This window comes from Rattus norvegicus, chromosome 2 (assembly GCF_021556685.1).
Source record: "Rattus norvegicus strain SHRSP/BbbUtx chromosome 2, alternate assembly SHRSP_T2T, whole genome shotgun sequence".
Classification (NCBI taxonomy): Eukaryota; Metazoa; Chordata; class Mammalia; order Rodentia; family Muridae; genus Rattus; species Rattus norvegicus.
This window is the reverse complement of record NC_141535.1, coordinates 103,324,674-103,349,621: the sequence shown is the minus strand read 5'-3', so window position 1 is coordinate 103,349,621 and position 24,948 is coordinate 103,324,674. Positions and strand designations below refer to the sequence as shown.

General features: G+C 41.7%; 1 protein-coding gene and 1 long non-coding RNA gene across 10 annotated transcripts in view; one reads left to right on the top strand and one right to left on the bottom strand.

Moving 5' to 3' along the window:
- The window catches only part of Trim55 (tripartite motif-containing 55), a 48,773-nt gene that overhangs the window by 14,015 nt on the left and 9,810 nt on the right, over positions 1 to 24,948 (bottom strand). The window contains exons 4-10 of one of the 3 annotated variants that reach the window (XM_087628466.1): positions 24,109 to 24,204; positions 6,410 to 6,643; positions 6,131 to 6,153; positions 5,907 to 6,031; positions 4,469 to 4,710; positions 2,949 to 3,236; positions 1,673 to 1,760 (exon numbers count right to left, since the gene is read on the bottom strand). In XM_087628466.1, coding sequence (XP_087484592.1) covers positions 1,673 to 1,760; positions 2,949 to 3,236; positions 4,469 to 4,710; positions 5,907 to 6,031; positions 6,131 to 6,153; positions 6,410 to 6,643; positions 24,109 to 24,204 — 1,096 coding nt within the window. 3 annotated transcript variants of the gene reach the window in all.
- Positions 481 to 24,923, top strand: LOC120100781 (uncharacterized). Of its 7 annotated transcripts, none has more exons than XR_015671417.1 (7): positions 481 to 521; positions 2,586 to 2,640; positions 2,895 to 3,100; positions 3,750 to 3,882; positions 22,503 to 22,650; positions 23,878 to 23,952; positions 24,125 to 24,923. It is a non-coding gene; the product is annotated as an uncharacterized LOC120100781 (long non-coding RNA). The 7 variants fall into 7 exon arrangements; XR_015671404.1 differs by lacking the exon at positions 481 to 521 and adding an exon at positions 2,102 to 2,361 and having other exon boundaries at positions 23,796 to 23,952; XR_015671406.1 differs by lacking the exon at positions 481 to 521 and adding an exon at positions 2,102 to 2,361 and having other exon boundaries at positions 23,796 to 23,952; positions 24,117 to 24,923.

The window sequence follows — 24,948 nt, the reverse complement described above, 5'->3', positions numbered from 1 at the left end:
AGAACTATTTAGTAATGACCATCAATGAGTTGGGACAGCACTGGTATCACATCCAAGATGTTAAGTACAGGGTGACATTACAAGCTAAATGTACACTGGACAAATAGTTATCTAGTGGTTCTGTGTATTGAAGTTGCACCGAACTTTGGTACCATTGTGAGGTCTATACAATCCTGTTCATGTCTGATTTCCTGGGTCCAAGAGTGATTCCCATGATGATCAGGTTAGCTTTGTTACATAAAAATGCCTTTTCTCAAATACAAAACTACATAATCAAGATGGCTTTGTAACAACAAATATCAAACCACTGAATCAAACCCCATCCCTCCTGCCTCACTCCCATCTCACCACACAGGCAGATGAATGCATACAGCCATGAAGCATGACAACCCCCTTACAGCCTCAGAGGATATCGTAAGGATACATGGTGACAGAGTTCCAAACTTACATTCTTGGAATGTAGCTGGAACTCTTCAGACAATTATTCAGATCCACAGTTAGCTCCTGCTCCCAGAAACCAGGTAGCTTCCTCTCCCTGTTTTTGTGCCCAAGACCATTGCCTATGCTTCCATTTTACCACAGATAATGTGAAGAGCAGGAGTCAGGCTGATGAATAGATGATATGCATGCTCAGGACATTTACATGTGCACAAGTTCACAGTTGACTGTTGGGCATAAGGTGGGTGGGGGTTTTGCGCACAGAGTTACAGACACAGCTGGTACACACAGATTCTATAGCCACTGCAGAGCAGATGGCTAATGAGACAGAAGAGGGGCCTATTATGACAGGTTAGGGAATCAAAAATAGCTGGTGCCTTTTAGCTCCAAGGATCCTGGACTTGGCTAAGGGTACATGGAGCAAGGGCTTTGGCCAGTAGAGTGCTTCACTCACAAGTGTGTGCACTTGAGCTCTTCGAATATTGCTAACTAAATGGGTACCTTTCAAAGGATTAAAATCAGAATGTAGGATGTCACTCTCAAAGCAAACATCATAGCTTGACTATGAGAAGTGTAACTTGAAACAAAAGGAAGGAATTGTTGAACAATAAATAGTGGCTTTTCTTTCATTTAGATAATTATGGCTATTATGTGCATATTAATGCCCGGCTCTTCCCTCAATGTACCTAATGACCACTATACTTGTAGTATCTTTGTCTCAGAGACCTCCTCTCCAAGGGAAGACTCTGAAGAGAATAAAGGTTCCAAGAGAACTGAGAAATCACTTAGTCCTAGGCTAGTGCCAGAGACTGACCTGAACAGCATTCTTGACAGGGCACCTCCTGAACGTCTCCGGGAAGACGGGGAATGCTGCTCCTAAACCTACATCAGGCCTACATGCTCCTGAATGGGTTCTTTGCTTCTTTCCCCTCTGCTGAGCTGGACCTAGCTAATGGCCACCTGGAAGGTTCATCCCTACTGGATTACTGAATAATTGTCTATGAAGCCACTGTTTTGGGTCAAGGCTCTCCATGCAGGGATAATGGAATGAGTCTCTTGAGATGGTACATGGGCTCCTGTCCTATAGGGAGGGAGCTCAAGGCCTTAAGTGAAACAGTTTTAGATGGCTAAACCTCAAGGTTTGTGAGAAATGCATCTCTGAGCCTACAAAAGGGGAACACTATGAAAGAAAATACATAAGACATTAGTAAATTGAAAATAAAATATTTCCTACCCATTAAAGCAAAAATCAAGCACTGAATCTGACTCCAGATGTAGTGGAGAATAAGAAAAGCCAGAAGTGCTAGGCAGATTGCTAACTCCTGTGAGAAAACAAGAAGAAATCTTCACTGACATCATCACAAATCATTTCTTTTAGACATATCATTTATACAAACTTTTTGCTTCAGACCAGAGACCTACTATGTGTTACTTGTGGAAACACTGTACTACTGTTAAAGAAAATAACTCTTCCTCATCAAATACAGAATTCCCCCTTAAGTGTCTAGAAATAATCAGTCTATCCTATCTGTTTTGTTTCTTGTTTTTAACCTACAAGTAGCCCTTGAAAGGTTACTTTACAAAGTTTAGTTTTGTCATTTTTGTATCTGTGAATGGAAATCAGATACAAAAGCATGACTCTCTAATTCTCCAAACTGATGTTCCTTTGACACTTAGGGAGATTGGGGCCACTTGAGCAGCTGTAAGATAGTCACTGTTCAATGTCACCTGATGGTGGAGGAGTACAGACCCGCACACGTTGAGTGACAGCTTGTCCTCCTTACACACATTATTAGGAGTCTTCCTGATTCATATTCTTCCTCAGGAAGAAACTGTAAATGGGCTCTGTCGGCTCTTGGAGACACTCAAACATCTAACGAAGCATTAGAAGGAAGACTTGGACTTCAAATTTTCATTATGAAAGTAAGAGTTTATCAGGCTACGATATCAAAAAAAATTTTTATCAAGTGTTTCTATAAAAATACAGGAAAGCCTGTGTATTCCTGCCTAGAGGAACACAAGCTTAGGAAGCAGTGGTTTACCTGAGTCTCTAACCATTGCAAGCACATTTCTGGAAGACACAGATCCAAGATTATTTTACAAAGCGAATTTAAACTAATTCAAATGTGTTTCTTGGTGATTGCTAGGAATGACTCCAAAGCAGGTGATTAGTCTTCGGAAGCCCAAGGGGAGATCATAAAGGTAAGTGAACTTCACAAAGAACCAGCCACACCAGCCAGCCAGTTGTTGCAGATAAAACAGCTTTGCACAGCATGCCTAAGGGCTAGGCTTGTTTGCACCCCATCCCCTGGAAAGCCTTGGATGGGGTCACCATGGACAAAGGGAATCCACATTATTTGGTTCTTTGTTTATTCTTGGGTAGAATGCTTAAGTGCAAGCCAGCGATGGAGAATAAGCTAATGCTGCACTCTGCTCTCTGGATGTGGCTATTCCAGCAGGACTGCGGCAGGTGTGGGAAAGCATACAGACATGAGAGCATCAACACTAACCTGAGAGGTAGCTGCAGTTGAACTAGACTCCTTACCACTCACTGCTGCCTGCTCATTGGCTGCGGCTTCTGCTACTTCTGCGGACTGCACACTGGAATCCTCAGCAGCCGAAGGCCCTATTTGACTCAGACCTTCACCCCCAGGAGTGTGAGGTGGGTTGGAGATCATTTTCCGGCTTTGGCCTTTATACCAACTAGGGTAAAACAAGGGATCCGCAGTTTCCGCTGCTGAAGGGCCTGAAGTTTCAGATTGTGTGGTCTGCTGAGAGTCAGTGGGCACCACCTCCCCCTTAATCAGAACAGATGGGTTGGCAAGTTTAAAAAAAAAAAAAAGAAGAAGAAAAAGAGGAAAGAGCAGTTGGTGTTATTTCCCTTTGGGTTTGAACACCCTGAGCTCTTTGGGTGCTGGGGCAAAATGCTCATCACATGACTGTGTTTCTGTTCTTGCCTTCCACTAGGTGGTAGCCCAGACAGGAGCAATGCACAAGCCTTGAGTGAAATGTTGCTTATGAAATACCATATATGGTGAATTATTGACCAGAACTAACTCTGGCTTTATGCATGTGTCCACAAAACTGATTTTTAAAAGCCAACACTGACCTAATTGATCAAACCCAACCCTTATTAATATCGTGCTTTCTTTCAATGCCAGTGTAACTAGGATACTCAGAAGTTCAAGGTTCTGGGAATTAAAAAGTGTTATATCTGGATATATGCCTATAGAGACAGAGTACCAATTACAATTCCTTGTCTGGGTTCTCTGGGTGCTTTTCCCCCCTCTGTCAATAATCTAAACCCACAGGACAAGAACCAGAATCTTTGATGAGCCTGCTGTTCCTAGCACATGCAATGACTGGACTTCTGTGCACTGAAGTGAACTGGAAATCCACATAAAGTCCGAGTCTGCACAGTGGCCTTCTAGAAGCCATGAGCAGGTATGTCTCCAAATACTTTGAACCACACTTTCTTCAAATGACAAACAAATGGAAAAACAAGCTCCATTCACTTGCCCTCCAAGCAGAAGGCAAAGTTGTGTTTTAGGGTCAATTACCTGAACTACTGTGGTTTCTCTTTTTACTTCCTTTATTATGTACATGAGAGTCATGGTGCTGAAGTAGAATCACTGTCATTTCTCACCTCATATAAATCTACATCGTACCCCATGCTTCCATTGACTAAGGAACAAAAGGTAGACTACATTCCCATGAACAACTCTTACTACACACACACACACACACACACACACACACACACACACACACACACACACAATCACACTTTCTTGACAGAGATTGCCTCAGATCTGAAAGTGTTGTTGGGAGAAAAGTGGCATTAAATTAAATCTTGCTAACCACAATAATGGTAATGAACCTTCTGAATCATCTAGATTCTCCCTGGCATTGTAACTGTCCTGATATGTTCTGTCTGTCGCCTACACATATGGCACACGACTACCTTTTTCTTAGAGCAGAATAAGTTGTTTAAAGTACTTAGCGCAGGAAGGAACTAGTGAATGGTTACCTGTGTCACCAGGACATCTGCAGCAGGTGGCAGGGATGAAACTGAATCTGGAGAGGAAGCAAGTAGTGGCCCTGAGGCAGCCTGGATCTCTGCAGCCAGCTCAGAGGGCTCTGCAGCTTTTTCCAGAGTCTCCTCTTCTCCTGATGATGCTACTTGAACATTTTCTGCCTCTTCTACTTCTACTGCATCCTCTCCTTCTCCTTCTTCATCTACTTCTCCTTCATCGTCTTCATCTTCCTCTTCTAGTGAGATAAGGTATTTTTAAACTTTTTAACTACTATGGTAGCCATGGAAACAGTTAATAACTAGCACCTATAAGCCCAGGGATAGAGAAGTCACTTCAGCTGATACTTGACAATGGTCCAGTCTACCATCCTGAAACCTTGTGCTTCTTACATGTGCCGTGGCAGGGCAAATATGAAAGAACCATTGCTTTGGTTTTATGCCCAGTATAAAGCTGTATGCCCTGCCCCTCATACAACCTCACTCACAGAGCCTGTTCACATTTCTGTCATAGCCAGCATCTCTGTAAGTTGGAGAGAGGAGAGAGGAGGTTGTCAGGTACTTATTTCTGCCTTGTTAAATGGAAATGCAACCCTCTTTCCTATCAGAAAACAATGGCTTATTTTAATTCAGTGAATGCATTCACTTTTCATCGTAATAAATATCATGACGTTTTAAAATCTACTGACCTTAAAATTCACTCAAGTACATCAATGACAGACCTTATCTTCTTATCTTATTAAGCACAAATCATAATCTATTATGATGATTTGGCTCTAAACTTGTGTCTGTGCGGCTGGTGCAATTTCATGGAATAGAGGCCTAGCCCAGAACTGTTTGCATTTCTCTTTATATTGCTATGAATAAAGGCAGTGACAGTTGGCATCAGATGCAGAGTTATTGTCTCCCTCTTGACCAATTCATCAGGCTATAATTCATCAGGCTATTTCTAAGAATGGGAATTCTTAGCCAAAAGTGAAAGTCACAGCTATAGCTCACAGACCCTATCCTAATTCCACACTATGACTGACTTTGTGACTTGTCACTATCTCATCCTCAAGTTGAGGGACTATTATACCTAGCTCATCTGAGCTCATCCTGTGTTTTCTTTTCAACTGATCTTTAATCTTTCTCCTTTACACTACTAGATTCATACTACAGGGTAGAGTTGAAGTTGAGTTATCATCATTTATGTCAATTACTAAGGATTTCACTAACCAGAGTCAAACTCTTGATAATGACATTTAAATACTATTAAAAACAAACAGTCAAAGACCGTGTGATCCTGTAGTAAAACTGAGGATCACATTGGTTTGTGATGCTGTGGAGATCTGGATGTCCATTCTGGAGGGTTTTGCACATCTCCCCCATTCTGCTCACCCAGCAGCTTTCACACATGCACAATTCAAGACAGATAATCAAAGAAGTAACAGACCTCTAGAAAAATCAATTTCACGGATAATTTTTTCTTCTCTATTGAGGTTGACTGTGAAGTTGTTCATGATCTCATAACCTTGTTCTATTTTCTCCATCTGAAACGCCTTCGATGCTTCTGTGATCCTGCAGTAAAGACACTTGTTATTTTCTGTTACTATTTAAAGTCCAGTGACCTTGGGTAAAAATGAAAGTGTGGTGTTCGATCAAAGAGAAAGTACTCACTTTTGCAACAGGGTCTTGGCATTCTGTGAAAGCAACAGAGATGAGCTTACTTGATCTCTTTTCATGAAGTTGGCGAGATTTAATTCCTCTACTTGTGAGTCTAAATCTCCTAGCTCAGGTCTTAAGTGGCACCCTCTCTCTTAATATTGAATGGATGAAGCTTTTAGTTAATGAAATAGACTTTTAAATGAGATATGAATAAAATACTGAAAATGTGATCACAGTTAATTCTCAGCACCCACCCTTTGGGTTTGTGTCTCTGGTGCCAAAAAGTGTTACCTGCAGAAACACTGCCATTTCTGGCTCATCCATGAACTGGATTCCTGACTCCACCAACTTTGATACATTCTCCAGGTGATCAGAATACTTTCTGATAAGAGTTCGGACATGCTCCAGTTTCTCTTCCTGTGTTCGGGTGATGGCTTGGGTCATTTCGGTCTTCCTCTCCTCCAGGATGCTATACAGGTGATCAAACTTCTCACACAGGTCCTGTTTCTGCTTTCTGCAGCACTCCTGTTAGTTGGGTTAACTAAGGTTACAAATGGGTTGTAAGGAAAATCACCTGGACATTTTAGGAGACAAGAGCATTTACCTATGGAAGATATGGACATTTCTTTCCCCCTCAGCTGTATCTGTAGGTATAAACACTGTGGTAACGTTTTAAAAGCTGAGCATCATTGTTTAACTTTCTGAAATCCCATAATAGTCACCACCTATGATACATACCTACATCTGCTCAAGAGAGGGAAATGTTGAAAGAAAGCCCTCCCCCCAACTTCTGCAAATCTAACGCTCACATTTACTGTGAGGCTGATGCCTCATGAATCCATGTTAAATCACCATTAACCCTCCAGCACTCCCATTCATCTGCCTTTGGTTTTTACATCTCTAGGAGGCTCAGTGTGTGTGTGCCAGTGTCTCAAGATGTGACTGTCTCTTTATCCAGAGCCTCAGGGCTGGAAGCAGGTTGAGATAAACAGTTATCTCACTTCACTTTCCTGCCATGACAACCCAAGTAATTCATGTCTAACACCAGTGATCTCGTAGGGACCTTTGTCTCACTCTCTTTCAGCTTAGTAAACCCTTTGTGGCCAGGTCTTGCCTTCTTCTTATGTTTTGAATATTTCCTTGGAAATAGGCTCTGGGTCTGCCTACAAGTGGAAGCCTGCTCCACAAACACACCAAAAAGGTCTTTGTACTCTAGCTTTCCCTTTATTTTATGTTTGAATGCTTTGTCTGTCTCCACAGAAGTTAGAAGAGGACATTTGGATGCCCTAGAACTGGGGCTGTGAACTACTATGTGGGTGACAGGAATTGAATCTAGGTCTTGTGTAAGAGTAACCAGTACCCTTAACTAACAAGCCATCTCTCTAGTTCTTCCCTAGTTGTTTAATGGTGTGTGTGTTGGTTTTGTCTTTTGTTTGTTTGTTTGAAGTTTGTGTTTGGTTTTGGTTTGTTTTTCGTTAGGGTCTCACATTAAAGCTCAAGCTATCGTGAAACTCACTATGTAGCCCAGGCTGGCTTCAAAACACTGCCTCAGTCTCCCACATATTCGTATTAAAGGTATATGTTCCACTTTTTATGGGCATAGTGACACAGAGTTTCATGTAACCCATCCTGGCCTTCAGTGCCCTATGAAGCCAACACTGGCCTCAAACTTCTGATTCTCTTGCCTCTATCTCTCAGTTCCTGAGACCACAGGTATGCACCACCATCATCATTCCTGAACATTATTTTCACTTTCTAAACACCTTGTAATGCATGTAGCAGATCCTGCAGGTGGAACTATTTAAATGGCATGGCTACCATCTACCTCTTGGTTCATTCAGCAAACAACTCTTCAGTACGCTGTTTGTGTCCCACAAGAGTCAAGAGATACAAAAATGAACAGGACTGTGGTTCCTGTTCTTCAGTTGTTCACAGTTTACTGGGGGGATCTGGGGGCTAATAGTATGATGTATCATAAGAGGCTGCATAAAGGAAGTGGCTCATACCATATCTCTGAGCAGCAAGATGTGGAGGATTATTTCAACCCTTAGTGTAGACAAGGGAAATACAAGTGTGGGCTCAGGAAAAACTTCCTAGAAGTGTCTCCTAAGAATAAGTAGAAATGAAAACAGGAAAGGATGTGACAAGGATTAGAGTGATGGCAAGTGTCAAAATGACCAAAGGCCTGTTAGATCAGACACTGTTGGGCTTGCCAAAGATGCATTAGAACTGAAGTCTGCTAGTAGCTTTCCAAGAGAGCCATCTTTTATTATAGTCACTTTGTCCAAAGTTTATCAGCAACCATGTGCCCACTGTAGTCCTGAAACTGCAGTCCTGAAACTTGTCTTTCTGATGTTTAGAAGTGCCACTGCTGGCTTGAGACTCCATGTGAACAACAATGCCAACCAACCAGAACTTCCAGGGACTAAGCCCCTACCCAAAGACTATACATGGACTGACCCTGGACTCTGACCTCATAGGTAGCAATGAATAGCCTAGTAAGAGCACCAGTGGAAGGGGAAGCCCTTGGTCCTGCCAAGACTGAACCCCCAGTAAGCATGATTGTTGAGGGATGGCCGGTAATGGGGGGAGGATGGGGAGGGGAACAGCCATGTGGAAGGGGAAGGGGAAGGGGAAGGGGAAGGGGAAGGGGAAGGGGAAGGGGGATGTTGGCCTGGAAACCGGGAAAGGGAATAACAATTGTAATATAAATAAGAAATACCCAATTTAGTAAAGATGGAGAAAAAACAAAAAAAATATACCCAATTTAATAAAGATGGAGGGGGAAAAAAAGAAAAAGAAAAGAAAAAAAGAAGTGCCACTGCTAAGCAGGAATGTAGAATATTTTTTCCTCTATAAATTGTATCCTAGCAACATGTATGGCTCATGATATACTAAGATGTGATCTGATAAAACGCCTACCATTTACCTTTGGTTTTCTTTTCTGTTACTTAATATATGGGAGGCAATTCAAGTCTATGACAGTGAAATTTAAATCATTTGTAATGAGACTGATGTGAAACCACAGAGTCTAGTACATTTTCTTAATGAGTAATAAATGTACTCAGTGGTTTAAATAAAACAACTATATTTCTGCTATTTTCAGCTATAAGTATTATTTTGTTTCTAATTAGGATTTTAAGTCATTTCCACAGATTTGATGTTGATCCAGTTTTTATCATTTTGACAGCAATGTTCATCCATTTATACCTAATGGTGTGGGAAGTACTAACACAGGCTTGGTTGATGCCCTAAATGTAGGCATTATATCATTGATACTTTGAAAACCTCTTATAATTTTACCAGAACCACACAACCAATGATGTCATCATTCTTCCAATTTAGACTCAAAGTCCTTAACTTGACTCCTTCAGTTATATGATCTTGAAAGTCTGTGGCCATTAGAATGCTATAATGTTATAAATGAGCTCACTCCTGTGTAAAGTAAAATTCAACAGAGATGTTGTGTTAAAGGATGTTCTACATCCATTCTTGGTACCTGGCCTGAAGTCAACAAGTCTGAACTCCTTCATCATGGCTACTCCCAAGTCTCCAACTGTGCCCATCCTTGAAAGTAGCCTCAACATTTTTATATAAAGTGAGGTAAGCCTGGTCTGTAGGGATAACCACCACATTCTCTCTCGGACCTGGATCCTAGTTTGAATTTTAGTTTGTAACTTAATTTAGTGTCTGTAGAGGCTGGGAAGCAACAACAGCACAAAGGCCCATGACAGAGCAGAGAAGAAGAAGCCTTAGAAGAGAGGAGAATAGTGCATTGTATAAAGGTAGAGGAGGGGAAACTGAATGGAAAGGTTTAAGTAGAGATGGGCATGGGGTGGGATTCGAGAAGAGAAATTAACAGAAATTCGGGGTGTATGAAAAATCCCACTGCTTTGTCAGTTAATTTTAAAATATAATCAAAACTGACTTTGACCAGAGATATCCTAATGGGTGGATAACACTGCTCTCGGGAGTATGTCCTGTGTGGTACATTCTCTTCTGTGTTGTCAGGGAGGCCTCAGAGGCTCCTAAAACAGTACAAGGTAATGTCATGGCTTCTGATTGGCCACCAAAACTAGATGGTAAGACTTTATTACCAAAGGTATCATACACATTGGTTGGAGGACATAATCAATGTGAAGCTGAGCTGGATACCTTTCCCAGCTGGGTAGTTTTCATAGGTGCTGTTGGTTCATGCTGCTAGGGGAGAAAATCCATGAATAGTCTTAGCCATTAATGGACCATCATATGGGTGGCAAAATGCTATGGGAAGAACTATGTACTTTTCTGAAGTTTAGGGAACTAATGACTTCTACTATAATCCTGGTCTACGGATCATGTCTGGGGAGGTCATAGACCTTAGGTGGAAACCTACTATTCTATTATTGTTTACATAATGGGCATGTTCTCAAACTGCCATCTAATATGTACATTCATACTTAGAGATTACATTGTACTGGGCATGGTTCATGAAGATACTTATAACTGGTCAAAGTGTTCAGAACAAGTGGTGGTTGATTCCTGGCCCTACATGATAGATACATCTATGTCACTCCCTTCCTCAAAGCTCAAAGAACATCACAGAAGTGAGGAAGGGGGATGGGAGGGGACTAAATATAAGAGCCAGAGACAGGGAAGAATGCTATAAAATGCCATCTTCTGAATATGACCTGGCGGTGGCACTCCTGAACTCATAGAAGCTATAGTTACTTATCAAGACCTGAACAAGATTGAGCTCCTGACATTGCTTATGGGGAGGAGGGCTTATGAGTTTTTATCCTGGCTTAGGAACTATTGTCAGTTAATGGCTTCTGGGAGAAAGGGCGGATTCTTTTCTGAATTATTGCCACTGCTAACTTGTTCATGTTGCAGTAAATAGTCCCACATGTAGGTTCATGAAAACAACCTAAGTAAATACAGTCATATAACAACAGAAAGTAGGAGAAAGTTTTGGGAAGAAGAAAATATTCAGACAGTGGTATTGGGAGGAAGATAAGATCAAAATACATTATGCACATGAAATTGTCAAAGAATAAAAAAATTAGTTGGGTTTTTTTGTGTTTTGTTTTTGTTTGTTGTTGTTTTTGTTGTTGTTGTTGTTGTTTTCAAGACAAGGTTTCTTTATGTAGTCCTGGCTGTTCTGGAACTCACTATTTAGACCAGGCTGGATTCAAATTCACAGAGATCCATCTGCCTCTGGAATGCTGGGATTAAACATGTGTACCACCAAGTTCAGCCCAAACAATAAAAATTATAAAATTACATAAAATGTTTGTGAACTGAGCAAAGACTACTTATTAGATCTACTCTGTTGAAAGTGGGCTCTTAAAGCAAGAACTCTCAAAATATTTTAGATTTATATTCTGTAGTTTATTGTGTCAACAAATTAATTAACTGCTTGCTATCTACCAGGCATTACACAGTCCAAAACTTTGCCATGATTTTCCAGTTTTTCGAAAGGGCAATTATAAAATTAATTGTAAATGATAAATGCAAAACAAAATGAATATATTTTTCTAATTTATAGCAGAAAAGAGGCATGTTCTCTCTTGTCTATTTGGCCTTTAACATAATTCTCTGCAGACTGGGACAAAAACAAAAAACAAAAGTCTCCCCCTGGAATATGAAACTTCAGCTTTCACCCCTGGAATCCTAAGATTAGAAAGCTGAAGCTCTGATAAAATATGATTTTCAGGTAACCTAATGTGATTCACACAGGAAAAGCTCTAGAATGGCAAGTCTCACTTATTCGTTCTGTTCCCTCTGTGGCTGACTTGCTGCCCCTCTATTTTGGGGGCAGGACCACTAGAATGCCATCAGCAAACAATAAACACCCTGGCTGTCAGTTTTCTTAGGTTAATTAAGGATCAGGCCTGTGCTACTTAATAAAATGTCAGTCTGAATTACATCCTTCCTGTGACTCTGTAAATATAAACCTGCACTCCTCACGATGGTCACTGTGTAGTAACCTGCACTCCTCTCGATGGTCACTGTATAGTAACCTATGCTCCTCTCAATGGTCACTGTGTAGTAACCTGTGCTCCTCTCAATGGTCAGTATGTAGTAACCCGCACTCCTCTCAATGGTCACTGTGTAGTAATCTGTGCTCCTCTCAATGGTCACTGTGTAGTAACCTGTGCTCCTCTCAATGGTCACTGTGTAGTAACCTGTGCTCCTCTCAATGGTCACTGTGTAGTAACCTGTGCTTCTCTCAATGGTCACTGTGTAGTAACCTGTGCTCCTCTCAATGGCCACCATGTAGTAACTGCACTCCTTTCAATGGTCACTGTGTAGTAACTACACTCCTCTCAATGGTCACTATGTAGTAACCTGTGCTCCTCTCAATGGCCACTGTGTAGTAACATGAATAGTAGAATGGGGAAAATGTTGCCTTTATGGGAAAATGCAGATTTCTTTGTATATATGTGTCTGCAGATAGGAAACTTTGAAGGATGGTCATTGCCCGAAAAAAAAAAATGTGAGTACAACCATATCTCCCTCTTCTCCACAAAACCTTATTCTCTTCCAGGATTTCCCCCTGCTTTTTTTAATCATAGTTCTATATTATAGTACTTTATCATAGATTAATGTCAATTTCCCATCCTTCCTTCCCTACTTTGATAGATAGTAATGTAAATAAGATACACAGTTTATGAACTTGTAAGGTTTTTTTTTCATATAGCTTCCATTTTCTTTTTGATATCTTTGGTTTCTACACTGTGTGTGTGTGTGTTTGTGTGTGTGTGTGTGTGTGTGTGTGTGTGTGTGTGTGTGTGCACTTTGCATCTGCATGGGTGTGCTTAGCTAGTGAATTAAGATCGCATTGGTTGCAGGATATAATCAATCTGGAACTAAGCTGGAAGCTCCCTCCCTGCTGGGTAGATTCATAGGGCTGTCCAGGCTGCTGGGAGAGAAAAGCCATCAGCAGTCTTACCCATTAGTAAACCTTACGTGCTACAGTGTTCACTCCTTAAAACACCAAAGTTAGGGAAACCACTTAACCTCAGGACAATTGTTAAAAGATGCCGCGTATACTTCTGACAGATCAGACTGGATAATTGATGATGTCTCTCTGACTCTACTGCTCCAAGAGTCTGTAACTTAGAAATGTGGAGATGTTTCTGATGTTCTTCAGGCTACAGCACTCGCTTCTCCATTCCCAGACAGTTTTAGAATGTCACCAACAGGAGACATAACCATCAGACCCAGTTTAGGTATGTGCCATAGGCATGGCAGAAAAATTCTAAAGTGATTCTGAGCGCTGCTTTCACCATGTAAGGAGTACAGCTCTGTGTCTAAAATAGCCTGAAGATAGAGCCTGAGCCTGGCCACTTGTCACTGAGCAACTGCCGTTCCACCACCCATTTATGTCTCCACCACATTCCTCCAGCATTCATCGGGACACACTTGTGCAGAAATGCAGCTGCATGTGAGATACAGCACTTCAACAGTCCCATTCCACACACACACACACACACACACACACACACACACACACACACACACACACCCCTCTCCCGGAGAAAAAAACAGACATCAAGTTAATAATACCGAACAAAGAACCATCTTAAGTGAAACAAAGATAGCAAGCCCAAGCATTCGTTTGCAAGGCTCCAGTTATAAACACTTAAAGGAGTCCCAGGAACACAGACTAGAATCTTTCTAATAAAGGAACAAATTGAAGCTTTAGGTACAGGCTGAACTTCAGCCCCTGCCCTCTCACTCTGCTCCCAAGCTCAGCAATATAATTCTGTATTGGCCGGAGGTCTGAGATCTCCCAACTGATGCTCACTCTGTTAAATTACATTGTTCCTTCTTGTGAGGAGGATAGTTACGTGACATTTATATAATACTTGCTGTTTATATCATTGGCATCATGGCTTTTCTGGGCTAGTCCAGACCATGGAACCTCCTGCCCCCAGGTAAACCCTGTAAAGCCTAAGAGCAAGAGAACAGACTCAGGAAAGCCATGTAGCTTGATGAGAAATTAAGTCACTGCACTCTGCAAATAGCATGAATCCAGGAAATGTTCTTCCTTCTTTGCTACCAGTATTCTCACAAGAATAGAGCAAATGCCAACTTCCCATTCATTTGCAGTTTTCTCCCTGGAGTGAGCTGCTCAACTTGGCCATTTTGACTAAGCAGGACCCTGATGATCTTCTTACAACATTTACAACAGGGCTCTAGTAAATCAATTGATTATCATCCAGACAAGTGTACATAGTCCATGATGATTCAAGGTGGCATGATATACCACTAATCTCCTTAAATGTCCCTTTTACCCCAATTCTCTCATCACAACAGTGTGAAGCAGTATTATCGTGCCACTGTAAAGCAGGGAAGTTGAACAAATAACATAAGTTGTTCCATCTCCTACCATCCTATGGGGTTTATAGGTGTGAAAAGTGGATGCTTGCCTCATCTCAACCCTTTTGAAACAGAGCATAGGAGTCATAGTTAACGACCCCTACATCTCCAGATGTAACACATAAACAATGAGAAAGCCATACTTAGTCACACATCTGCTCATTCACATCAGTGTTACTATCTATTAAAAATATTGGGCTCACTTGACAAAGGTGCAAAACATAGAAATACGTAAGTAAGACATTGAAAATTGCCAGGCATGATGGCTTATGTCTCTATTCCCAGTATTCAGAAGGCTGAGAAAGGACATTACCATGAGTTCAAGGGCAACATGGGCTACAGCTGATAATCTGTCATAACAAACAAACAACAAACGAAACCTCCAAGTCCAGTCCTGCTTTTAAAAGTGCTGGCCCTTTAGTATTGTCCTCTTGACCTTTCCTCCCATGAAAGTACTGGTTAGACATAAGTGCAGACATTCAAAACGGTCATTACGAACCAGTATATCCTACACAATATGCATAACCCAATACTGCTGATGTTTGTTTTTATCTTATTTTCTTTAGAAGTCCAACAACTGAAATAAACACATGAACATGGATAGATTTTACCTTTCTTCAAAGCACTGAGGAACTGGACTAGGTGACTTTGTGTACCAGAAAATTGCTCTTTATCCTCAGCCAGTTTTTATTTTTATTTTATTTTTATACAGGTTACTCTAGAACTTCTTTTTTTTTTTTTTTTTTTTTTTTTATTAACTTGAGTATTTCTTATATACATTTCGAGTGTTATTCCCTTTCCCGGTTTCCGGGCAAACATCCCCCTCCCCCCTCCCCTTCCTTATGGGTGTTCCCCTCCCAACCCTCCCACCATTGCCGCCCTCCCCCCATAGACTAGTTCACTGGGGGTCCAGTCTTAGCAGGACCCAGGGCTTCCCCTTCCACTGGTGCTCTTACTAGGATATTCATTGCTACCTATGGGGTCAGAGTCCAGGGTCAGTCCATGTATAGTCTTTAGGTAGTGGCTTAGTCCCTGGAAGCTCTGGTTGCTTGGCATTGTTGTACTTTTGGGGTCTCGAGCCCCTTCAAGCTCTTCCAGTTCTTTCTCTGATTCCTTCAATAGGGGACCTATTCTCAGTTCAGTGGTTTGCTGCTGGCATTCGCCTCTATATTTGCTGTATTCTGGCTGTGTCTCTCAGGAGCGATCTACATCCGGCTCCTGTCGGTCTGCACTTCTTTGCTTCATCCATCTAGTCCAATTGGGTGGCTGTATATGTATGGGCCAAATGTGGGACAGGCTCTGAATGGGTGTTCCTTCAGTCTCTGTTTTAATCTTTGCCTCTCCCTTCCCTGCCAAGGGTATTCTTTTTCCTCATTTAAAGAAGGAGTGAAGCCTTCACATTTTGATCATCCGTCTTGAGTTTCGTTTGTTCTAGGGATCTAGGGTAATTCAAGCATTTGGGCTAATAGCCACTTATCAATGAGTGCATACCATGTATGTCTTTCTGTGATTGGGTTAGTTCACTCAGGATGATATTTTCCAGTTCCAACCATTTGCCTACGAATTTCATAAACTCGTTGTTTTTGATAGCTGAGTAGTATTCCATTGTGTAGATGTACCACATTTTCTGTATCCATTCCTCTGTTGAAGGGCATCTGGGTTCTTTCCATTTTCTGGCTATTATAAATAAGGCTGCGATGAACATAGTGGAGCACGTGTCTCTTTTATATGTTGAGGCATCTTTTGGGTATATGCCCAAGAGAGGTATAGCTGGATCCTCAGGCAGTTCAATGTCCAATTTTCTGAGGAACCTCCAGACTGATTTCCAGAATGGTTTTACCAGTCTGCAATCCCACCAACAATGGAGGAGTGTTCCTCTTTCTCCACAACCTCGCCAGCATCTGCTGTCACCTGAGTTTTTGATCTTAGCCAATCGCACTGGTGTGAGGTGAAATCTCAGGGTTGTTTTGATTTGCATTTCCCTTATGACTAAAGATGTTGAACATTTCTTTAGGTGTTTCTCAGCCATTCGGCATTCCTCAGCTGTGAATTCTTTGTTTAGCTCTGAACCCCATTTTTTAATAGGGTTATTTGTTTCCCTGCGGTCTAACTTCTTGAGTTCTTTGTATATTTTGGATATAAGGCCTCTATCTGTTGTAGGGTTGGTAAAGATCTTTTCCCAATCTGTTGGTTGCCGTTTTGTCCTAACCACAGTGTCCTTTGCCTTACAGAAGCTTTGCAGTTTTATGAGATCCCATTTGTCAATTCTTGATCTTAGAGCATAAGCCTTTGGTGTTTTGTTCAGGAAATTTTTTCCAGTGCCCATGTGTTCCAGATGCTTCCCTAGTTTTTCTTCTATTAGTTTGAGTGTGTCTGGTTTGATGTGGAGGTCCTTGATCCACTTCGACTTAAGCTTTGTACAGGGTGATAAGCATGGATCGATCTGCATTCTTCTACATGTTGCCCTCCAGTTGAACCAGCACCATTTGCTGAAAATGCTATCTTTTTTCCATTGGATGGTTTTGGCTCCTTTGTCAAAAATCAAGTGACCATAGGTGTGTGGGTTCATTTCTGGGTCTTCAATTCTATTCCATTGGTCTATCTGTCTGTCTCTGTACCAATACCATGCAGTTTTTATCACTATTGCTCTGTAATACTGCTTGAGTTCAGGGATAGTGATTCCCCCTGAAGTCCTTTTATTGTTGAGGATAGCTTTAGCTATCCTGGGTTTTTTGTTATTCCAGATGAATTTGCAAATTGTTCTGTCTAACTCTTTGAAGAATTGGATTGGTATTTTGATGGGGATTGCATTGAATCTGTAGATCGCTTTTGGTAAAGTGGCCATTTTTACTATATTAATCCTGCCAATCCATGAGCATGGGAGATCTTTCCATCTTCTGAGGTCTTCTTCAATTTCTTTCTTCAGTGTCTTGAAGTTCTTATTGTACAGATCTTTTACTTGCTTGGTTAAAGTCACACCGAGGTACTTTATATTATTTGGGTCTATTATGAAGGGTGTCGTTTCCCTAATTTCTTTCTCGGCTTGTTTCTCTTTTGTATAGAGGAAGGCAACTGATTTATTTGAGTTAATTTTATACCCAGCCACTTTGCTGAAGTTGTTTATCAGCTTTAGTAGTTCTCTGGTGGAACTTTTGGGATCACTTAAATATACTATCATATCATCTGCAAATAGTGATATTTTGACCTCTTCTTTTCCGATCTGTATCCCTTTGATCTCCTTTTGTTGTCTGATTGCTCTGGCTAGAACTTCAAGAACTATATTGAATAAGTAGGGAGAGAGTGGGCAGCCTTGTCTAGTCCCTGATTTTAGTGGGATTGCTTCAAGTTTCTCTCCATTTAGTTTAATGTTAGCAACTGGTTTGCTGTATATGGCTTTTACTATGTTTAGGTATGGGCCTTGAATTCCTATTCTTTCCAGGACTTTTATCATGAAGGGGTGTTGAATTTTGTCAAATGCTTTCTCAGCATCTAATGAAATGATCATGTGGTTCTGTTCTTTCAGTTTGTTTATATAATGGATCACGTTGATGGTTTTCCGTATATTAAACCATCCCTGCATGCCTGGGATGAAGCCTACTTGATCGTGGTGGATGATTGTTTTGATGTGCTCTTGAATTCGGTTTGCCAGAATTTTATTGAGTATTTTTGCGTCGATATTCATAAGGGAAATTGGTCTGAAGTTCTCTTTCTTTGTTGTGTCTTTGTGTGGTTTAGGTATAAGAGTAATTGTAGATTCGTAGAAGGAATTCGGTAGGGCTCCATCTGTTTCAATTTTGTGGAATAGTTTGGATAATATTGGTATGAGGTCTTCTATGAAGGTTTGATAGAATTCTGCACTAAACCCATCTGGACCTGGGCTCTTTTTGGTTGGGAGACCTTTAATGACTGCTTCTATTTCCTTAGGAGTTATGGGGTTGTTTAACTGGTTTATCTGTTCCTGATTTAACTTTGATACCTGGTATCTGTCTAGGAAATAGTCCATTTCCTGAAGATTTTCAAATTTTGTTGAATATAGGTTTTTATAGTAAGATCTGATGATTTTTTGAATTTCCTCTGAATCTGTAGTTATGTCTCCCTTTTCATTTCTGATTTTGTTAATTTGGACGCACTCTCTGTGTCCTCTCGTTAGTCTGGCTAAGGGTTTATCTATCTTGTTGATTTTCTCAAAGAACCAACTTTTGGTCCTGTTGATTCTTTCTATGGTCCTTTTTGTTTCTACTTGGTTGATTTCAGCTCTGAGTTTGATTATTTCCTGCCTTCTACTCCTCCTGGGTGTATTTGCTTCTTTTTGTTCTAGAGCTTTTAGGTGTGCTGTCAAGCTGCTGACATATGCTCTTTCCTGTTTCTTTCTGCAGGCACTCAGCGCTATGAGTTTTCCTCTTAGCACAGCTTTCATTGTGTCCCATAAGTTTGAGTATGTTGTATCTTCATTTTCATTAAATTCTAAAAAGTTTTTAATTTCTTTCTTTATTTCTTCCTTGACCAGGTTATCATTGAGTAGAGCATTGTTCAATTTCCACGTATATGTGGGCATTCTTCCCTTATTGTTATTGAAGACCAGTTTTAGGCCGTGGTGGTCCGATAGCACGCATGGGATTATTTCTATCTTTCTGTACCTGTTGAGGCCCGTTTTTTGACCAATTATATGGTCAATTTTGGAGAAAGTACCATGAGGAGCTGAGAAGAAGGTATATCCTTTTGCTTTAGGATAGAATGTTCTATAAATATCCGTTAAGTCCATTTGGCTCATGACTTCTCTTAGTCTGTCGACATCACTGTTTAATTTCTGTTTCCATGATCTGTCCATTGATGAGAGTGGGGTGTTGAAATCTCCCACTATTATTGTGTGAGGTGCAATGTGTGTTTTGAGCTTTAGTAAGGTTTCTTTTACGTATGTAGGTGCCCTTGTATTTGGGGCATAGATATTTAGGATTGAGAGTTCATCTTGGTGGATTTTTCCTTTGATGAATATGAAGTGTCCTTCCTTATCTTTTTTGATGACTTTTAGTTGGAAATTGATTTTATTTGATATTAGAATGGCTACTCCAGCTTGCTTCTTCTGACCATTTGCTTGGAAAGTTGTTTTCCAGCCTTTCACTCTGAGGTAGTGTCTGTCTTTGTCTCTGAGGTGTGTTTCCTGTAGGCAGCAGAATGCAGGTTCCTCGTTGCGTATCCAGTTTGTTAATCTATGTCTTTTTATTGGGGAGTTGAGGCCATTGATATTGAGAGATATTAAGGAATAGTGATTATTGTTTCCCTTTATATTCATATTTGGATGTGAGGTTATGTTTGTGTGCTTTCATTCTCTTTGTTTTGTTGCCAAGACGATTAGTTTCTTGCTTCTTCTAGGGTATAGCTTGCCTCCTTATGTTGGGCTTTACCATTTATTATCCTTTGTAGTGCTGGATTTGTAGAAAGATATTGTGTAAATTTGGTTTTGTCATGGAATATCTTGGTTTCTCCATCAATGTTAATTGAGAGTTTTGCTGGATACAGTAACCTGGGCTGGCATTTGTGTTCTCTTAGGGTCTGTATGACATCAGTCCAGGATCTTCTGGCCTTCATAGTTTCTGGCGAGAAGTCTGGTGTGATTCTGATAGGTCTCCCTTTATATGTTACTTGACCTTTTTCCCTTACTGCTTTTAATATTCTTTCTTTATTTTGTGCGTTTGGTGTTTTGACAATTATGTGACGGGAGGTGTTTCTTTTCTGGTCCAATCTATTTGGAGTTCTGTAGGCTTCTTGTATGCCTATGGGTATCTCTTTTTTTAGGTTAGGGAAGTTTTCTTCTATGATTTTGTTGAAGATATTTACTGGTCCTTTGAGCTGGGAGTCTTCACTCTCTTCTATACCTATTATCCTTAGGTTTGATCTTCTCATTGAGTCCTGGATTTCCTGTATGTTTTGGACCAGTAGCTTTTTCCGCTTTACATTATCTTTGACAGTTGAGTCAATGATTTCTATGGAATCTTCTGCTCCTGAGATTCTCTCTTCCATCTCTTGTATTCTGTTGGTGAAGCTTGTATCTACAGCTCCTTGTCTCTTCTTTTGGTTTTCTATATCCAGGGTTGTTTCCATGTGTTCTTTCTTGATTGCTTCTATTTCCATTTTTAATTCCTTCATCTGTTTGCTTGTGTTTTCCTGGAATTCTTTCAGGGATTTTTGCCATTCCTCTCTGTAGGCCTCTACTTGTTTATTAATGATTTCCTGTGTTTCCCTAAGTGTGTTCATGTCTTTCTTGAAGTCCTCCAGCATCATGATCAAATATGATTTTGAAACTAGATCTTGCTTTTCTGGTGTGTTTGGATATTCCATGTTTGTTTTGGCGGGAGAATTGGGCTCCGATGATGGCATGCAGTCTTGGTTTCTGTTGCTTGGGTTCCTGCGCTTGCCTCTCGCCATCAGATTATCTCTAGTGTTACTTTGTTCTGCTATTTCTGACAGTGGCTAGACTGACCTATAAGCCTGTGTGTCAGGAGTGCTGTAGACCTGTTTTCCTCTCTTTCAGTCAGTTATGGGGACAGTGTGTTCTGCTTTCCGGCGTGTAGTTTTTCCTCTCTACAGGTCTTCAGCTGTTCTTGTGGGCCTGTGTCTTGAGTTCACCAGGCAGCTTTCTTGCAGCAGAAAATTTGGTCTTACCTGTGGTCCCGAGGCTCAGGTTCGCTCGTGGGGTGCTGCCCAGGGGCTCTCTGCAGCGGCAGCAACCAGGAAGACCTGTGCCGCCCCTTCCGGGAGCTTCAGTGCACCAGGGTTCCAGATGGTCTTTGGCTTTTTCCTCTGGCGTCCGAGATGTGTGTGCAGGGAGCAGTCTCTTCTGGTTTCCCAGGCTTGTCTGCCTCTCTGAAGGTTTAGCTCTCCCTCCCACGGGATTTGGGTGCAGAGAACTGTTTATCCGGTCTGTTTCTTTCAGGTTCCGGCCGTGGCTCAGGCGCAGAAGTCCTGCCGCTCCTGGGCCCTCCCCCACGGGAGCCCAGAGGCCTTATACAGTTTCCTCTTGGGCCAGGGATGTGGGCAGGGGTGAGCAGTGTTGGTGGTCTCTTCCGCTCTGCAGCCTCAGGAGTGCCCACCTGACCAGGCGGTTGGGTCTCTCTCTCACCGGGTCTGGGAGCAGAGAGCTGCTGCGGGCCGGGATCCGCGGGTGTGGGACTTCCGGTAAACACAGACCGTGCCTCCTAGAGAAATTCTGCTTCCGTGTCCCAAGCTCACCAGGCAGCTTTCTTGCAGCAGAAAATTTGGTCTTACCTGTGGTCCCGAGGCTCAGGTTCGCTCGTGGGGTGCTGCCCAGGGGCTCTCTGCAGCGGCAGCAACCAGGAAGACCTGTGCCGCCCCTTCCGGGAGCTTCAGTGCACCAGGGTTCCAGATGGTCTTTGGCTTTTTCCTCTGGCGTCCGAGATGTGTGTGCAGGGAGCAGTCTCTTCTGGTTTCCCAGGCTTGTCTGCCTCTCTGAAGGTTTAGCTCTCCCTCCCACGGGATTTGGGTGCAGAGAACTGTTTATCCGGTCTGTTTCTTTCAGGTTCCGGCCGTGGCTCCACTCTAGAACTTCTAATCCCCCTGACACACCTTTCTGAGTAGCTGGGATTAGAGGTGTGCAACACCAAACCTGGTATGAAAATGAGCACTTTAAAGACCACCAACATCTTAATGACTTGGAAGTAATGATAATATACCCGCTTTAGAAATCTGTGGAAATCTGTACAAAAGTGTGCCATGTTGGGTGGAGTCATTACCAGTAAGAAAGGGCGATGATTCTGACCTTGGCTGCTCTCCATACTGTCCCTAACTAAACCCCTTCTGCTGATATAGCTTTAAACCTGTACTTTCTTGGCTTGCTCTCAAGTGTAACTAGAGACAGCTGCTTCCTGCTGAGACCCTGGCTGGCCTCTGTGAGAGATGCCTGTTGTCCTTTCTAGCATAGCCTGAATCAAGTTGTTACCCTCACTCAAGACCTCAGTGGACCACAGCTCTTTCCACCCATCTTCTGATGTCTTTATCCCAGACAGGAAGCCAGACGCTACAGAGAGTCCCAGGAGGTGGCTAGAGATTGCCTCGCTCAACACAAGTAACAGGCTATTTATAACACAGCAGACTGAACCCAGCCCACAGTGGACTGCTGATTCACGGCCAGCGCCTGACTGAGCTCCACGGTAAATATGAGGAAACAGTTTATATTCTCCATTTCTGAATCTCTTAGGCTCTTCGCCAAAAGAAAATAATTCTTCCGTAAGTAAATCTCCGTGTATCAAAGATCTTTTTAGTAATATGAGTGTGAAGAAGAAAGGAAATTGATTTTGGTGATGTGTAAATCTAAGATGCGATAATTACAACCAATTGAAGTCCTGAAGCCATCCTCTGGAAATGGTCTTAGACTTATAATAGACTTTGTCTTGATAATAGAAAAGTAATAAGATCACACACTTCATGCCAGGTACTGTGCTGGGCGTCTTCATTGAGCCTGTAGTCTCTACAGAGTAAGCGTGGTTGTCCCCTTTTCACAGAAAAGGAAACCAAGGCACTGGACATGCTTATAGTAATATGTATGGACTTAAAATCATGATTCTAGATTCTAGATTCAAAATACAAAGAAAATACAATGCAATAGCATTTGTAAAATTAAAAGGCATGCATACCATGGTGATTTGAGTGAGAATAGTCCCCTAAGGCTCACATATTTGAATCTTTGGTCCCTAGTTGGTGGAACTTTCTCTGGAAGGATTAGGAGGTCTGGCCTTATTGGGGGAGGAGTGTCATAGGGAGTAGGCTTTGAAGTTTCAAACCCACGAGGCTCAGTCTCTCTGCCTCAGACTTGAAGATACGATGTAGGGATGTAGGTTCTCAGCTACTGCTGTAGTGCCATACCTGCCTGTTGCCATGCTCCCCTTGATAACTGTGATGGACTGAACCTCTGAAACTGTAAGCAAATCCCCAGTTAATGCTGTCTTTTAAGTTGCCTTGGTCATGATGTCTCTTCATAGCAACAGAAAGTAACTAAGACATACATGTATAAAACAATCTGTGTTTTATAAGAGTGCACACACACAAAGAACTGTTACCTTTGGGAAATGAGGACAAAGGGAAACGAGAGATAATAAGAGAGGCCTGCACACAACAATGAAGAGGGTGTGGCAAAAGTGAGTGGTTAGCGTCTCAGCCTGTTAGCCACTACTGGGGAGATTTTTCCCCAATCAGGGGAAACCTGATGATTGCCAGGAGAGCACAGGTGTGTAGTTCACACCTTTACAAGACTTCCTGAAGCACCGATCAGCATATCTGAAGACTGTTCCATTTCCAGGGAGAAATCTTGTTAAATAATAACAACAATACTCATTTCCATTGCTGGCCACTGATTTGGCTTGTTGCTAATTTCCAATAAGGAGTTGCCTGAGGAAGAGCGTGCACACAATAACTCTCTGACCAACTGTGATAAAAATCCACCTCATCAAGCTCAGGTGAGTTCTCCAAAGCACCAGAAAGTGTCAGAGATATATCAGGAAGGAGGAAAGAATGGAACATTGGGAGGGGGTTTCTAGTGTGTCACTGAGACACTCACTATTTCCTCGGAGTCTCAGGATTGGTTTTGATTCCCTTCGAGTCAGCTGACTTACCTCAATAGTTTTACAGGTGTCCTCCAGCTGGCTGATCACACCCTGGACTCTGTCGTTGCTTCCCACAAGTACAGCAATACCATCACTGAGCTCTGACTAATGAAGAGAAAACAAGACTCAAGATATTAGGGCTTTCCCAACCATGGATGGTTATGGCCTGCTCACAGCATCGCCCTCAAGGGGGGTTAATCCCTAAGGAGTAAGCAAGCCTACAAACAAGCTCCAAGCTCATGAATTTCTCCTGAGACATATTCTTATCATGGATGAAGAAGAGGAGGCTGCTCATAAAGCTGCATTTCCAGTTTAGGCTAGTAGGATTGCTCAGTACTGCCCCTCCAGCCTCTGACCCCAGAAAAGAACTCTGAGGATGAAGGTGGCCAAGGAAGGCCAGAATTTTCTGTCATTATTAATTAAGGTGTTAATTAAGTACCTGTAAGAGGTAGGTGTGGGGTATGACTCTTTATACAAAACCCAGAAAATATAATTAATCCCATCTAAAGACTGAGGCTGGGGCCAGTCATGGGAAACCTGTGAGCCTCTTGATATTTCAAGCAAACTTTGATATATACTTGGCTTTGGGATGAGGCTCCATAATTTTCACATTATTGATGGAGAACTGGAATCTGTTAAAAAACACAAAGAAAACCTAATTATAAGCTTTCGATAATAGTGTATTGAAGCTGGAGGTTTCTAAACATTACATAAGTAGAACAATGTGACAGACACAAATATGTCATTTGGAACTCAAAATGAATTGTTTGTCTAATGCAGTTCAGGACTAGTTTTACTTGAGCAATAAATGCAGTAAATATTCACCTAGTGTGTGTATGTATATTTCAA